The 16259-nt window shown below is 43.3% G+C and overlaps 1 protein-coding gene across 5 annotated transcripts in view; it reads left to right on the top strand.

Annotated features, from left to right (window-relative positions):
- The window catches only part of LOC139543161 (RNA-binding protein 10-like), a 252021-nt gene extending 236698 nt beyond the window's left edge, over window positions 1-15323 (top strand). For all 5 annotated transcript variants that reach the window (XM_071349405.1, XM_071349404.1, XM_071349403.1 and 2 more), the window contains 2 exons: window positions 13516-13628; window positions 13760-15323. In XM_071349405.1, coding sequence (XP_071205506.1) covers window positions 13516-13628; window positions 13760-13850 — 204 coding nt within the window. In that variant the 3' untranslated portion in view covers window positions 13851-15323. The remainder of the gene's footprint in view (window positions 1-13515; window positions 13629-13759) is intronic.
- The last annotated feature ends 936 nt before the right edge of the window (window positions 15324-16259 follow it).

The raw sequence follows: 16259 nt of genomic DNA, 5'->3' as shown, positions 1-16259 counted from the left end.
GGCTCTAATCTGATAGTGGTAGATGTCTAGTCTCCCTTATGGCTCTAATCTGATAGTGGAAATGGAGTGGTAGATGTCTAATCTCCTTTATGGCTCTAATCTGATAGTGGTAGATGTCTACTCTCCCTTATGGCTCTAATCTGATAGTGGTATATGTCATGACTCCCTTATGGCTCTAATCTGATAGTGGTAGATGTCTAGTCTCCCTTATGGCTGTAATCTGATAGTGGTAGATGTCAAGACTCCCTTATGGCTCTAATCTGATAGTGGTATTGGGTTGGTAGATGTCTAATCTCCTTTATGGCTCTAATCTGATAGTGGTATTGGGTTAGTTGATGTCTAGTATCCCTTATGGCTCTAATCTGATAGTGGTAGATTTTTAGTCTCCTTTATGGCTCTAATCTGATAGTGGTAGTGGGGTGGTTGATGTCTAGTCTCCCTTATGGCTCTAATCTGATAGTGGAAATGGAGTGGTAGATGTCTAGTGTCCCTTATGGCTCTAATCTGATAGTGGTAGATGTCTAGTCTCCTTTTATGGCTCTAATCTGATAGTGGAAATGGAGTGGTTGATGTCTAGTCTCCCTTATGGCTCTAATCTGATATTTGTATTGGGTTGGTAGATGTCTAGTCTCCTTTATGGCTCTAATCTGATAGTGGTAGTGGGGGGGTAGATGTCAAGTCTCCCTTATGGCTCTAATCTGATAGTGGAAATGGAATGGTATATGTCTAGTGTCCCTTATGGCTCTAATCTGATAGTGGTAGATGTCTAATCTCCTTTATGGCTCTAATCTGGTAATGGAGTGGTAGATGTCTAGTCTCCCTTATGGCTCTAATCTGATAGTGGTATATGTCAAGACTCCCTTATGGCTTTAATCTGATAGTGGTAGATGTCTAGTCTCCCTTATTGCTCTAATCTGATAGTGGTAATGGGGTGGGAGATGTCTAGTCTCCCTTATGGCTCTAATCTGATAGTGGTAGATGTCTAGTCTCCCTTATTGCTCTAATCTGATAGTGGAAATGGAGTGGTAGATGTCTAGTCTCCTTTATGGCTCTAATCTGATAGGGGTGGTTGATGTCTAGTCTCCCTTATGGCTCTAATCTGATAGTGAAAATGGAGTGGTAGATGTCTAGTGTCCCTTATGGCTCTAATCTGATAGTGGTAGATGTATTTTCTCCCTATTGGCTCTAATCTGGTAATGGGGTGGTAGATGTCTAGTCTCCCTTATGGCTCTAATCTGATAGTGGTAGATGTCTAGTCTCCTTTATGGCTCTAATCTGATAGTGGTAGTGGGGTGGTTGATGTCTAGTCTCCCTTATGTCTCTAATCTGATATTTGTATTGGGTTGGTAGATGTCTGTTCTCCTTTATGGCTCTAATCTGATAGTGGTATTGGGTTGGTAGATGTCAAGTCTCCCTTATGGCTCTAATCTGATAGTGGTAGATGTCATGACTCCCTTATGGCTCTAATCTGATAGTGCTATTGGGTTGGTAGATGTCAAGTCTCCCTTATGGCTCTAATCTGATAGTGGTAGATGTCAAGACTCCCTTATGGCTATAATCTGATAGTGGTAGATTTTTAGTCTCCTTTATGGCTCTAATCTGATAGTGGTAGTGGGGTGGTTGATGTCTAGGCTCCCTTATGGCTCTAATCTGATATTTGTATTGGGTTGGTAGATGTCAAGTCTCCCTTATGGCTCTAATCTGATAGTGGAAATGTAATGGTATATGTCTAGTGTCCCTTATGGCTCTAATCTGATAGTGGTATATGTCAAGACTCCCTTATGGCTCTAATCTGATAGTGGTAGATGTCTAATCTCCTTCATGGCTCTAATCTGGTAATGGAGTGGTAGATGTCTAGTCTCCCTTATGGCTCTAATCTGATAGTGGTAGATGTCTAGTATGCCTTATGGCTCTAATCTGATAGTGCTATTGGGTTGGTAGATGTCAAGTCTCCCTTATGGCTCTAATCTGATAGTGGTAGATGTCTAGTCTCCCTTATGGCTCTAATCTGATAGTGGTAATGGGGTGGGAGATGTCTAGTGTCCCTTATGGCTCTAATCTGATAGTGGTAGATGTATTTTCTCCCTATTGGCTCTAATCTGGTAATGGGGTGGTAGATGTCTAGTCTCCCTTATGGCTCTAATCTGATAGTGGAAATGGAGTGGTAGATGTCTAGTCTCCCTTATGGCTCTAATCTGATATTTGTATTGGGTTGGTAGATGTCTAGTCTCCCTTGTGGCTCTAATCTGATAGTGGTAGATGTCTAGGCTCCCTTATGGCTCTAATCTGATAGTGGTAGATGTCTAGTCTCCCTTATGGCTCTAATCTGATAGTGGAAATGGAGTGGTAGATGTCTAGTCTCCCTTATGGCTCTAATCTGATATTTGTATTGGGTTGGTAGATGTCTAGTCTCCCTTGTGGCTCTAATCTGATAGTGGTAGATGTCTAGTCTCCCTTATTGCTCTAATCTGATAGTGGTAGATGTCTAGTCTCCCTTATGGCTCTAATCTGATAGTGGTAATGGGTTGGGAGATGTCTAGTCTCCCTTATGGCTCTAATCTGATAGTGGTAGATGTCTAGGCTCCCTTATGGCTCTAATCTGATAGTGGTAGATGTCTAGTCTCCTTTATGGCTCTAATCTGATAGTGGTAGTGGGGTGGTTGATGTCTAGGCTCCCTTATGGCTCTAATCTGATATTTGTATTGGGTTGGTAGATGTCTAGTCTCCTTTATGGCTCTAATCTGATAGTGGTAGTGGGGTGGTTGATGTCTAGGCTCCCTTATGGCTCTAATCTGATATTTGTATTGGGTTGGTAGATGTCAAGTCTCCCTTATGGCTCTAATCTGATAGTGGAAATGTAATGGTATATGTCTAGTGTCCCTTATGGCTCTAATCTGATAGTGGTATATGTCAAGACTCCCTTATGGCTCTAATCTGATAGTGGTAGATGTCTAATCTCCTTTATGGCTCTAATCTGGTAATGGAGTGGTAGATGTCTAGTCTCCCTTATGGCTCTAATCTGATAGTGGTAGTGGGGTGGTTGATGTTTAGTCTCCCTTATGTCTCTAATCTGATATTTGTATTGGGTTGGTAGATGTCTAGTCTCCCTTATGGCTCTAATCTGATAGTGGTAGATGTCTAGTCTCCCTTATTGCTCTAATCTGATAGTGGTAATGGGGTGGTTGATGTCTAGTCTCCCTTATGGTTCTAATCTGATAGTGGTAGATGTCTAGTCTCCTTTATGGCTCTAATCTGATAGTGGTAAATGGGAGGTAGATGTCTAGTCTCCTCTATGGCTCTAATCTGATAGTGGTAGATGTCAATTATCCCTTATGGCTAAGCTGATAGTGGTAATGGGGTGGGAGATGTCTAGTCTCCTTTATGGCTCTAATCTGATAGTGGCAGATGTCAATTATCCCTTATGGCTCTAATCTGACAGTGGTAATGGGTGGTAGATGTCTAGTCTCCCTTGTGGCTCTAATCTGATAGTGGAAATGGAGTGGTAGATGTCTAGTGTCCCTTATGGCTCTAATCTGACAGTGGTAGATGTATTTTCTCCCTATTGGCTCTAATCTGGCAATGGGGTGGTAGATGTCTAGTCTCCCTTATGGCTCTAATCTGATAGTGGTAGATGTCTAGTCTCCCTTATGGCTCTAATCTGATAGTGGTAGATGTCTAGTCTCCTTTATGGCTCTTATCTTATAGTGGTAGTGGGGTGGTTGATGTCTAGTCTCCCTTATGGCTCTAATCTGATAGTGGTAGATGTCTAGTCTCCCTTATTGCTCTAATCTGATAGTGGTAGATGTCTAGTCTCCCTTATGGCTCTAATCTGATAGTGGTAATGGGGTGGGAGATGTCTAGTCTCCCTTATGGCTCTAATCTGATAGTGGTAGATGTCTAGTCTCCCTTATGGCTCTAATCTGATAGTGGTAGTGGGGTGGTAGATGTCTAGTCTCCCTTATGGCTCTAATCTGATAGTGGTAGATGTCTAGGCTCCCTTATGGCTCTAATCTGATAGTGGTAGATGTCTAGTCTCCTTTATGGCTCTAATCTGATAGTGGTAGTGGGGTGGTAGATGTCTAGTTTCCCTTATGGCTCTAATCTGATAGTGGTAGATGTCTAGTCTCCCTTATGGCTCTAATCTGATAGTGGTAGTGGGGTGGTAGATGTCTAGTCTCCCTTATGGCTCTAATCTGATAGTGGTAGATGTCTAGGCTCCCTTATGGCTCTAATCTGATAGTGGTAGATGTCTAGTCTCCTTTATGGCTCTAATCTGATAGTGGTAGTGGGGTGGTTGATGTTTAGTCTCCCTTATGTCTCTAATCTGATATTTGTATTGGGTTGGTAGATGTCAAGTCTCCCTTATGGCTCTAATCTGATAGTGGTAGATGTCTAGTCTCCCTTATGGCTAAGCTGATAGTGGTAATGGGGTGGTAGATGTCTAGTCTCCCTTGTGGCTCTAATCTGATAGTGGAAATGGAGTGGTAGATGTCTAGTGTCCCTTATGGCTCTAATCTGATAGTGGTAGATGTCTTTTCTCCCTATTGGCTATAATCTGATAGTGGTAGATGTCAAGAGTCCCTTATGGCTCTAATCTGATAGTGGTATTGGGTTGGTAGATGTCTAATCTCCTTCATGGCTCTAATCTGATAGTGGTATTGGGTTGGTAGATGTCTAATCTCCTTATGGCTCTAATCTGATAGTGGTAGATGTCAAGTCTCCCTTATGGCTCTAATCTGATAGTGGTAGATTTTTAGTCTCCTTTATGGCTCTAATCTGATAGTGGTAGTGGGGTGGTTGATGTCTCCCTTATGGCTCTAATCTGATATTTGTATTGGGTTGGTAGATGTCTAATCTCCTTTATGGCTCTAATCTGATAGTGGTATTGGGTTGGTAGATGTATAGTCTCCCTTATGGCTATAATCTGATAGTGGTAGATTTTTAGTCTCCTTTATGGCTCTAATCTGATAGTGGTAGTGGGGTGGTTGATGTCTAATCTCCTTTATGGCTCTAATCTGGTAATGGGGTGGTAGATGTCAAGACTCCCTTATGGCTCTAATCTGATAGTGGAAATGGAATGGTATATGTCTAGTGTCCCTTATGGCTCTAATCTGATAGTGGTAGATGTCTAGTATCCCTTATGGCTCTAATCTGATAGTGGTAGATGTCTACTCTCCCTTATGGCTCTAATCTGATAGTGGTATATGTCAAGATTCCCTTATGGCTCTAATCTGATAGTGGTATTGGGTTGGTAGATGTCTAATCTCCTTTATGGCTCTAATCTGATAGTGGTATTGGGTTGGTAGATGTCTAGTATCCCTTATGGCTCTAATCTGATAGTGGTAATGGGGTGGTAGATGTCTAGTCTCCCTTGTGGCTCTAATCTGATAGTGGAAATGGAGTGGTAGATGTCTAGTGTCCCTTATGGCTCTAATCTGACAGTGGTAGATGTATTTTCTCCCTATTGGCTCTAATCTGGCAATGGGGTGGTAGATGTCTAGTCTCCCTTATGGCTCTAATCTGATAGTGGTAGATGTCTAGTCTCCCTTATGGCTCTAATCTGATAGTGGTAGATGTCTAGTCTCCTTTATGGCTCTTATCTTATAGTGGTAGTGGGGTGGTTGATGTCTAGTCTCCCTTATGGCTCTAATCTGATAGTGGTAGATGTCTAGTCTCCCTTATGGCTCTAATCTGATAGTGGTAATGGGGTGGGAGATGTCTAGTCTCCCTTATGGCTCTAATCTGATAGTGGTAGATGTCTAGTCTCCCTTATGGCTCTAATCTGATAGTGGTAGTGGGGTGGTAGATGTCTAGTCTCCCTTATGGCTCTAATCTGATAGTGGTAGATGTCTAGGCTCCCTTATGGCTCTAATCTGATAGTGGTAGATGTCTAGTCTCCTTTATGGCTCTAATCTGATAGTGGTAGTGGGGTGGTAGATGTCTAGTCTCCCTTATGGCTATAATCTGATAGTGGTAGATGTCTAGTCTCCTTTATGGCTCTAATCTGATAGTGGTAGTGGGGTGGTTGATGTTTAGTCTCCCTTATGTCTCTAATCTGATATTTGTATTGGGTTGGTAGATGTCAAGTCTCCTTTATGGCTCTAATCTGATAGTGGCAGATGTCAATTATCCCTTATGGCTCTAATCTGACAGTGGTAATGGGGTGGTAGATGTCTAGTCTCCCTTGTGGCTCTAATCTGATAGTGGAAATGGAGTGGTAGATGTCTAGTGTCCCTTATGGCTCTAATCTGATAGTGGTAGATGTCTTTTCTCCCTATTGGCTATAATCTGATAGTGGTAGATGTCAAGAGTCCCTTATGGCTCTAATCTGATAGTGGTATTGGGTTGGTAGATGTCTAATCTCCTTCATGGCTCTAATCTGATAGTGGTATTGGGTTGGTAGATGTCTAATCTCCTTATGGCTCTAATCTGATAGTGGTAGATGTCAAGTCTCCCTTATGGCTCTAATCTGATAGTGGTAGATGTTTAGTCTCCTTTATGGCTCTAATCTGATAGTGGTAGTGGGGTGGTTGATGTCTCCCTTATGGCTCTAATCTGATATTTGTATTGGGTTGGTAGATGTCTAATCTCCTTTATGGCTCTAATCTGATAGTGGTATTGGGTTGGTAGATGTATAGTCTCCCTTATGGCTATAATCTGATAGTGGTAGATTTTTAGTCTCCTTTATGGCTCTAATCTGATAGTGGTAGTGGGGTGGTTGATGTCTAGTCTCCTTTATGGCTCTAATCTGATAGTGGTAGATGTCTAATCTCCTTTATGGCTCTAATCTGGTAATGGGGTGGTAGATGTCAAGACTCCCTTATGGCTCTAATCTGATAGTGGAAATTGAATGGTATATGTCTAGTGTCCCTTATGGCTCTAATCTGATAGTGGTAGATGTCTAGTATCCCTTATGGCTCTAATCTGATAGTGGTAGATGTCTACTCTCCCTTATGGCTCTAATCTGATAGTGGTATATGTCAAGATTCCCTTATGGCTCTAATCTGATAGTGGTATTGGGTTGGTAGATGTCTAATCTCCTTTATGGCTCTAATCTGATAGTGGTATTGGGTTGGTAGATGTCTAGTATCCCTTATGGCTCTAATCTGATAGTGGTAGATGTCAAGACTCCCTTGTGGCTCTAATCTGATAGTGGTAGATGTCTAGTCTCCTTTATGGCTCTAATCTGATAGTGGTATTGTGTTGGTAGATGTCAAGTCTCCCTTATGGGTCTAATCTGATAGTGGAAATGGGGTGGTAGATGTCTAGTCTCCCTTATGGCTCTAATCTGATAGTGGTAGATGTCTAGTCTCCCTTATGGCTCTAATCTGATAGTGGTAATGGGTTGGGAGATGTCTAGTCTCCCTTATGGCTCTAATCTGATAGTGGTAGTGGGGTGGTTGATGTCTAGGCTCCCTTATGGCTCTAATCTGATATTTGTATTGGGTTGGTAGATGTCTAGTCTCCCTTATGGCTCTAATCTGATATTTGTATTGGGTTGGTAGATGTCTAGTCTCCTTTATGGCTCTAATCTGATAGTGGTATTGTGTTGGTAGATGTCAAGGCTCCCTTATGGGTCTAATCTGATAGTGGAAATGGAATGGTATATGTCTAGTGTCCCTTATGGCTCTAATCTGATAGTGGTAGATGTCTAGTGGCCCTTATGGCTCTAATCTGATAGTGGTAGATGTCTAGGCTCCCTTTTGGCTATAATCTGATAGTGGTAGATGTCTAGTCTCCCTTATGGCTATAATCTGATAGTGGTATATTTTTAGTCTCCTTTATGGCTCTAATCTGATAGTGGTAGATGTCTAGTCTCCCTTATGGCTCTAATCTGATAGTGGTAGTGGGGTGGTTGATGTCTAGTCTCCCTTATGGCTCTAATCTGATAGTGGTAGATGTCTAGTCTCCCTTATTGATCTAATCTGATAGTGGTAGATGTCTAGTCTCCCTTATGGCTCTAATCTGATAGTGGTAGTGGGGTGGTTGATGTCTAGTCTCCCTTATGGCTCTAATCTGATAGTGGAAATGGAATGGTATATGTCTAGTGTCCCTTATGGCTCTAATCTAATAGTGGTATTGGGTTGGTAGTTGTCAAGACTCCCTTATGGCTCTAATCTGATAGTGGTATTGGGTTGGTAGTTGTCAAGACTCCCTTATGGCTCTAATCTGATAGTGGAAATGGGGTGGTAGATGTCTAATCTCCTTTATGGCTCTAATCTGATAGTGGTATTGGGTTGGTAGATGTCTAGTATCCCTTATGGCTCTAATCTGATAGTGGTAGATGTCAAGACTCCCTTATGGCTCTAATCTGATAGTGGTAGATGTCTAGTCTCCTTTATGGCTCTAATCTGATAGTGGTATTGTGTTGGTAGATGTCAAGTCTCCCTTATGGGTCTAATCTGATAGTGGTAATGGGGTGGTTGATGTCTAGTCTCCCTTATGGCTCTAATCTTATATTTGTATTGGGGTGGTAGATGTCTAGTCTCCCTCATGGCTATAATCTGATAGTGGTAGTTGGGTTGGTAGATGTCTAGTCTCCCTTATGGGTCTAATCTGATAGTGGAAATGGGGTGGTAGATGTGTAATTTCCTTTATGGCTCTAATCTGATAGTGGTATTGTGTTGGTAGATGTCAAGTCTCCCTTATGGGTCTAATCTGATAGTGGAAATGGGGTGGTAGATGTGTAATTTCCTTTATGGCTCTAATCTGATAGTGGAAATGGGGTGGTAGATGTCTAGTATCCCTTATGGCTATAATCTGATAGTGGTAGATTTTTAGTCTCCTTTATGGCTCTAATCTGATAGTGGTAGTGGGGTGGTATATGTCTAGTCTCCCTTATGGCTCTAATCTGATAGTGGTAGATGTCTAGTCTCCTTTATGGCTCTAATCTGATAGTGGTATTGTGTTGGTAGATGTCAAGTCTCCCTTATGGGTCTAATCTGATAGTGGTAGTGGGGTGGTAGATGTCTAGTCTCCCTTATGGCTCTAATCTGATAGTGGTAGATGTATTTTCTCCCTATTGGCTCTAATCTGGTAATGGGGTGCTAGATGTCTAGTCTCCCTTATGGCTCTAATCTGATATTTGTATTGGGTTGGTAGATGTCTAATCTCCTTCATGGCTCTAATCTGATAGTGGTATTGGGTTGGTAGATGTCTAGTATCCCTTATGGCTCTAATCTGATAGTGGTAGATGTCTAGGCTCCCTTATGGCTCTAATCTGATAGTGGTAATGGGGTGGTTGATGTCTAGTCTCCCTTATGGTTCTAATCTGATTGTGGTAGATGTCAAGTCTCCCTTATGGGTCTAATCTGATAGTGGAAATGGGGTGGTAGATGTCTAGTCTCCTTTATGGCTCTAATCTGATAGTGGTAGATGTCTAGTCTCCCTTATGGCTCTAATCTGATAGTGGTAGTGGGGTGGTAGATGTCAAGTCTCCCTTATGGCTCTAATCTGATAGTGGTAGTGGGTTGGTAGATGTCAATTATTCCTTATGGCTCTAATCTGATAGTGGTAGATGTCTAGTCTCCCTTATGGCTCTAATCTGATAGTGGTAGTGGGGTGGTAGATACCTAGTCTCCCTTATGGCTCTAATCTGATAGTGGTAGATGTCTAGTGTCCCTTATGGCTCTAATCTGATATTTGTATTGGGTTGGTAGATGTCTAGTCTCCCTTTTGGCTCTAATCTGATAGTGGTAGATGTCTAGTCTCCCTTATTGCTCTAATCTGATAGTGGTAGATGTCTAGGCTCCCTTATGGCTATAATCTGATAGTGGTAGATGTCTAGTGTCCCTTATGGCTCTAATCTGATAGTGGTAGTGGGGTGGTTGATGTCTAGTCTCCTTTATGGTTCTAATCTGATAGTGGAAATGGAGTGGTAGATGTCTAATATCCCTTATGGCTCTAATCTGATAGTGGTAGATGTCTAGTCTCCTTTATGGCTCTAATCTGATTGTGTTAGTAGATGTCAAGTCTCCCTTATGGCTCTAATCTGATAGTGGAAATGGGGTGGTAGATGTCTAGTCTCCCTTATGGCTATAATCTGATAGTGGTATATTTTTTGTCTCCTTTATGGCTCTAATCTGATAGTGGTAGATGTCTAGTCTCCCTTATGGCTCTAATCTGATATTTGTATTGGGTTGGTAGATGTCTAGTCTCCTTTATGGCTCTAATCTGATAGTGGTAGTGGGGTGGTTGATGTATAGTCTCCCTTATGGCTCTAATCTGATAATTGTATTGGGTTGGTAGATGTCTAGTCTCCTTTATGGCTCTAATCTGATAGTGGTATTGTGTTGGTAGATGTCAAGTCTCCCTTATGGGTCTAATCTGATAGTGGTAGTGGGGTGGTAGATGTCAAGTCTCCCTTATGGCTCTAATCTGATAGTGGTAGATGTCTAGTGTCCCTTATGGCTCTAATCTGATAGTGGTAGTGGGGTGGTTGATGTCTAGTCTCCCTTATGGCTCTAATCTGATATTTGTATTGGGTTGGTAGATGTCTAGTCTCCCTTATGGCTCTAATCTGATAGTGGTAATGGGGTGGGAGATGTCTAGTCACCCTTATGGCTCTAATCTGATAGTGGAAATGGGGTGGTAGATGTCTAATTTCCTTTATGGCTCTAATCTGATAGTGGTTGATGTCTAGTCTCCCTTATGGCTCTAATCTGATAGTGGTAGTGGGGTGGTTGATGTCCCGTCTCCCTTATGGCTCTAATCTGATATTTGTATTGGGTTGGTAGATGTCTAGTCTCCCTTTTGGCTCTAATCTGATAGTGGTAGATGTCTAGTCTCCCTTATTGCTCTAATCTGATAGTGGTAGATGTCTAGGCTCCCTTATGGCTATAATCTGATAGTGGTAGATGTCTAGGCTCCCGTATGGCTCTAATCTGATAGTGGTATTGGGTTGGTAGATGTCTGTTCTCCTTTATGACTCTAATCTGATAGTGGTATTGGGTTGGTAGATGTCTAATATCCCTTATGGCTCTAATCTGATAGTGGTAGATGTCAAGACTCCCTTATGGCTCTAATCTGATAGTGGAAATGGGGTGGTAGATGTCTAGTCTCCCTTATGGCTCTAATCTGATAGTGGTAATGGGGTGGGAGATGTCTAGTCTCCCTTATGGCTCTAATCTGATAGTGGTAGATGTCTAGTCTCCTTTATGGCTCTAATCTGATATTTGTATTGGGTTGGTAGATGTCTAGTCTCCTTTGTGGTAGTGGGGAGGTTGATGTCTAGTCTCCCTTATGGCTCTAATCTGATAGTGGTATATTTTTTGTCTCCTTTATGGCTCTAATCTGATAGTGGTAGTGGGGTGGTTGATGTCTAGTCTCCCTTATGGCTCTAATCTGATAGTGGTAATGGGGTGGGAGATGTCTAGTCTCCCTTATGGCTCTAATCTGATAGTGGAAATGGGGTGGTAGATGTCTAATTTCCTTTATGGCTCTAATCTGATATTTGTATTGGGTTGGTAGATGTCTAGTCTCCTTTGTGGTAGTGGGGTGGTTGATGTCTAGTCTCCCTTATGGCTCTAATCTGATAGTGGAAATGGGGTGGTAGATGTCAAGACTCCCTTATGGCTCTAATCTGATAGTGGAAATGGGGTGGTAGATGTCTAGTCTCCCTTATGGTTCTAATCTGATTGTGATAGATGTCAAGTCTCCCTTATGGGTCTAATATGATAGTGGAAATGGGGTGGTAGATACCTAGTCTCCCTTATGGCTCTAATCTGATAGTGGTAGATGTCTAGTGTCCCTTATGGCTCTAATCTGATAGTGGTAGTGGGGTGGTTGATGTCTAGTCTCCCGTATGGCTCTAATCTGATATTTGTATTGGGTTGGTAGATGTCTAGTCTCCCTTTTGGCTCTAATCTGATAGTGGTAGATGTCTAGTCTCCCTTATTGCTCTAATCTGATAGTGGTAGTGGGGTGGTAGATGTCTAGTCTCCCTTTTGTCTCTAATCTGATAGTGGTAGATGTCTAGTCTCCCTTATGGCTCTAATCTGATTGTGTTAGTAGATGTCAAGTCTCCCTTATGGGTCTAATCTGATAGTGGAAATGGGGTGGTAGATGTCTGTTCTCCTTTATGGCTCTAATCTGATATTTGTATTGGGTTGGTAGATGTCTGTTCTCCCTTATGGCTCTAATCTGATAGTGGTAGATGTCTAGTCTCCTTTATGGCTCTAATCTGATTGTGTTAGTAGATGTTTAGTCTCCCTTATGGCTCTAATCTGATAGTGGAAATGGGGTGGTAGATGTCTAGTCTCCCTTATGGCTATAATCTGATAGTGGTATATTTTTTGTCTCCTTTATGGCTCTAATCTGATAGTGGTAGATGTCTAGTCTCCCTTATGGCTCTAATCTGATATTTGTATTGGGTTGGTAGATGTCTAGTCTCCTTTATGGCTCTAATCTGATAGTGGTAGTGGGGTGGTTGATGTATAGTCTCCCTTATGGCTCTAATCTGATAGTGGTAGATGTCTAGTCTCCTTTATGGCTCTAATCTGATAGTGGTAGTGGGGTGGTTGATGTCTAGTCTCCTTTATGGCTCTAATCTGATAGTGGTATTGGGTTGGTAGATGTCTAGTCTCCCTTATGGCTCTAATCTGATAGTGGTAATGGGGTGGGAGATGTCTAGTCTCCCTTATGGCTCTAATCTGATAGTGGAAATGGGGTGGTTGATGGCTCTAATCTGATAGTGGTAGATGTTTAGTCTCCTTTGTGGTAGATGTCTACCACACTCCAACCATAGTTGTAACTAACCTGATTCAGCTCTTCAGCTAATTATAAGAATCAGTTGCGCTAGATGAGGGTTGAAGGGAAAACCTACAGGAGGGTTTCTTTCCAGGAACAGGGTTGGAGTTAAAACCTACAGGAGGGTCTCTCTCCAGGAACAGGGTTGGTTTTAAAACCTACAGGAGGGTCTCTCTCCAGGAACAGGGTTGGTTTTAAAACCTACAGGAGGGTCTCTCTCCAGGAACAGGGTTGGTTTTAAAACCTACAGGAGGGTCTCTCTCCAGGAACAGGGTTGGTTTTAAAACCTACAGGAGGGTCTCTCTCCAGGAACAGGGTTGGTTTTAAAACCTACAGGAATAGGGTTGGAGTTAAAACCTACAGGAGGGTTTCTCCAGGAATAGGGTTGGAGTTTAAACCTACAGGAGGGTATCTCTCCAGGAGCAGGGTTGGAGTTAAAACCTACAGGAGGGTCTCTCTCCAGGAACAGGGTTGGAGAGCCCTGCTCTACCGTGACCCTTCGGTCTTCAGATCATGCCTTGACTCCTAACCCTGTAGTCTTTATTCTGTATTAGGATCCCCATTAGCTGACACCATGACGACAGCTAGTCTACCAGGGGTCCATACACACAACGAGATATTAGCCTATAGAGTTGGCATTAGAGGGCAGTCACACCGTTGACAGCACATGAGACAAGAGGAGACAACAAACAGTAAAATAACTGACACACATTTAAAATAATAAATGTAACACATTTAAAATTCAATTTCTTTGACCTCTAACCTCAGCAAAACCTGGAACAGAGGTCGTCTCAGCAGGATGGGGGAGCGGGGGAGAGGAGGGACAAAGGAGGTCTCCCCACCGAACCACCAGACCCGAAGAGGAAGAAGTACAGCCCCCTGTAAGCACTGCTGACACACACACACACACAGAAAAGAACAGACAACACACACAAACTTCCACACATTACACATGTTCTCTCCCACCTCCTCTCACTTCCTCTCTCTCTCCTCTTCCTCCATCTCTCTGTAGTGATGGTACGGCTGGCAGTAGTCTAGGTGCCAGGATGCTGCAGGGAGGGGTGAAGAATGGCCTGCTGCTACGTAACATGCAAGTGGACTGACCCCTTACCTCTAGCCCCTGACTGTTAACCCGCTCCAGGGTGAAGTGTCCCCTAGGTCTGTACAGATCTAGGATCAGCTTCCCCTTCCTGAATCCTAATCTATTTTTTAACATTTTTTTTAATAAAAACTTTTTACCACTTTTTCGTGGTATCCATTTGGTAGTTAGTTTTGTCGCTGCAACTCCCATACGGACTCGGGAGAGGCGAATGTCGAGAGCCACGCGTCATCCGAAACACGACCCTGCCAAGCCGCACTGCTTCTTGACACAATGCCCACTTAACCCGGAAGCCAGCCACAACAATGTGTCGGAGGAAACACCGTACACCTGGCGACTGTGTCAGCGACTCCTGCAACCGGCCCGCCGCAAGGAGTCGCTAGTGCGCGATGGGACAAGGACAACCCTCCCCTAACCCGGACGACACTGGGCCAATTGTGCGCCGCCTCATGGGTCTGCGACACAGCCTGCTGCAACACAGCCTGGGATCGAACCCAGGTCTGTAGTGACGCCTCTAGCACTGCGATGCAGTGCCTTAGACCGTTGCACCACTCAGGAGGCCCCCGAATCCTAATCTTAACCATTAGTGGGAAAATCTATAGATAGACAGATCATATAGACAGACAGATAGATACTCAAATCGGATCGCTGCACAGGAAGCCGATATGACATCAACGCTATAGGAGATCAATATGGAGCTCACCAACAGCGGCACGCCACGGACGATAGAGAAAGGACATTTTGATTCACTAAAGATAACCACTGGCACAAACGATTCTCAACATATATGATATTATAAGCAATTTTACATTACAATAGAAATAATAGGCCTTCAATCCGTTACATTCACTGATAACATTGACTCTACATTTGAGGTGAAAACAAGCCTGTGACGTCCTTAATAAGAGCATTTAGTCCCCAGAAGGGACTGTACACCACCTTTGTTTGATTGGAAACGGTACGTAATGCTGTGAGAGTTTTATATTAATAGTTAGCAATTGATACTTAACAAATAGGAAGACATTTCTGTCTGTGTTTTCATGGGCTCCACTCTAGTTCCCTGCAGCTAATCTGGGCGTATGGTCACCCGAGATGGCTTGAGCTGACAAATGAGTTAAAGACTGCATTACAGAGACAATAATGTGTTTTTACTAGAGAAAGCTTAGGAGTAGAACGATCCCTCATTGTCTCTAAATCATCCTCGCGGCTGGGAAACTAAGCCTGGGTGGGGTTAAGACAACAACCCCGCTCAGATAACGACCGGATGAACCCAGAGTGACTTATGATGCTCCTTGGTCTGCATGGGAGGGGTGGAACCAGCCATGATTAAGCATTCTTAGTGTCAGCTGTATGAAGAACTCTGCTTGTCTGTAAAAGTTAGGCTGCTCGGCCCAACAGTCAATACTGTGGGGTTGACTAGTCTCATTATTGCAATAACTAATCAATATTAAATAAAGATGATTGTTTGAAGAAATGACCAAGTCTCTCAGTATGAATTTCCACGACAATGCCTTTGATGCCATACAGAGAGAAAAGACTGTCTGAAATGCAACCCTATTCCCTATATATGGCACTATGTAGGGAATATGGTGCAGTTTGGGGCATAGACTGAGTGTCTGAAATGATTCACCTTTATTTAACCAGGTAGGCTTACAACTGCGACCTGGCCAAGATAAAGCAAAGCAGTGCGACACAAACACAGAGTTACACATGAAAAAAGACAAAAAGTAAACGAGAGGACGACAAACCACGTCTGCACTGCTACGAAGGTGTAGGGTGGGAAAGGTATCTGTCTGACATGTGGACAGGTGTGGGGTAGGAAAGGGATCTGTCTGACATATGGACAGGTGTGGGGTAGGAAAGGGATCTGTCTGACATATGGACAGGTGTGGGGTGGGAAAGGGATCTGTCTGACATATGGCCAGGTGTGGGATGGGAAAGGGATCTGTCTGACATATGGACAGGTGTGGGGTGGGAAAGGGATCTGTCTGACATATGGGCAGGTGTGGGATGGGAAAGGGATCTGTCTGACATATGGACAGGTGTGGGGTGGGAAAGGGATCTATCTGACATATGGACAGGTGTGGGGTGGGAAAGGGATCTGTCTGACATATGGACAGGTGTGGGATGGGAAAGGGATCTGTCTGACATATGGACAGGTGTGGGGTGGGAAAGGGATCTGTCTGACATGTGGACAGGTGTGGGGTGGGAAAGGGATCTGTCTGACATATGGACAGGTGTGGGGTGGGAAAGGGATCTGTCTGACATATGGACAGGTGTGGGGTGGGAAAGGGATCTGTCTGACATATGGACAGGTGTGGGGTGGGAAAGGGATCTATCTGACATATGGACAGGTGTGGGGTGGGAAAGGGATCTGTCTGACATATGGACAGGTGTGGGATGGGAAAGGGAT

The sequence above is a fragment of the Salvelinus alpinus genome, chromosome 17 (genome assembly GCF_045679555.1).
Source record: "Salvelinus alpinus chromosome 17, SLU_Salpinus.1, whole genome shotgun sequence".
Classification (NCBI taxonomy): Eukaryota; Metazoa; Chordata; class Actinopteri; order Salmoniformes; family Salmonidae; genus Salvelinus; species Salvelinus alpinus.
Note: the sequence above shows the minus strand (reverse complement) of the source record. Positions and strands in the feature narration are given on the sequence as shown.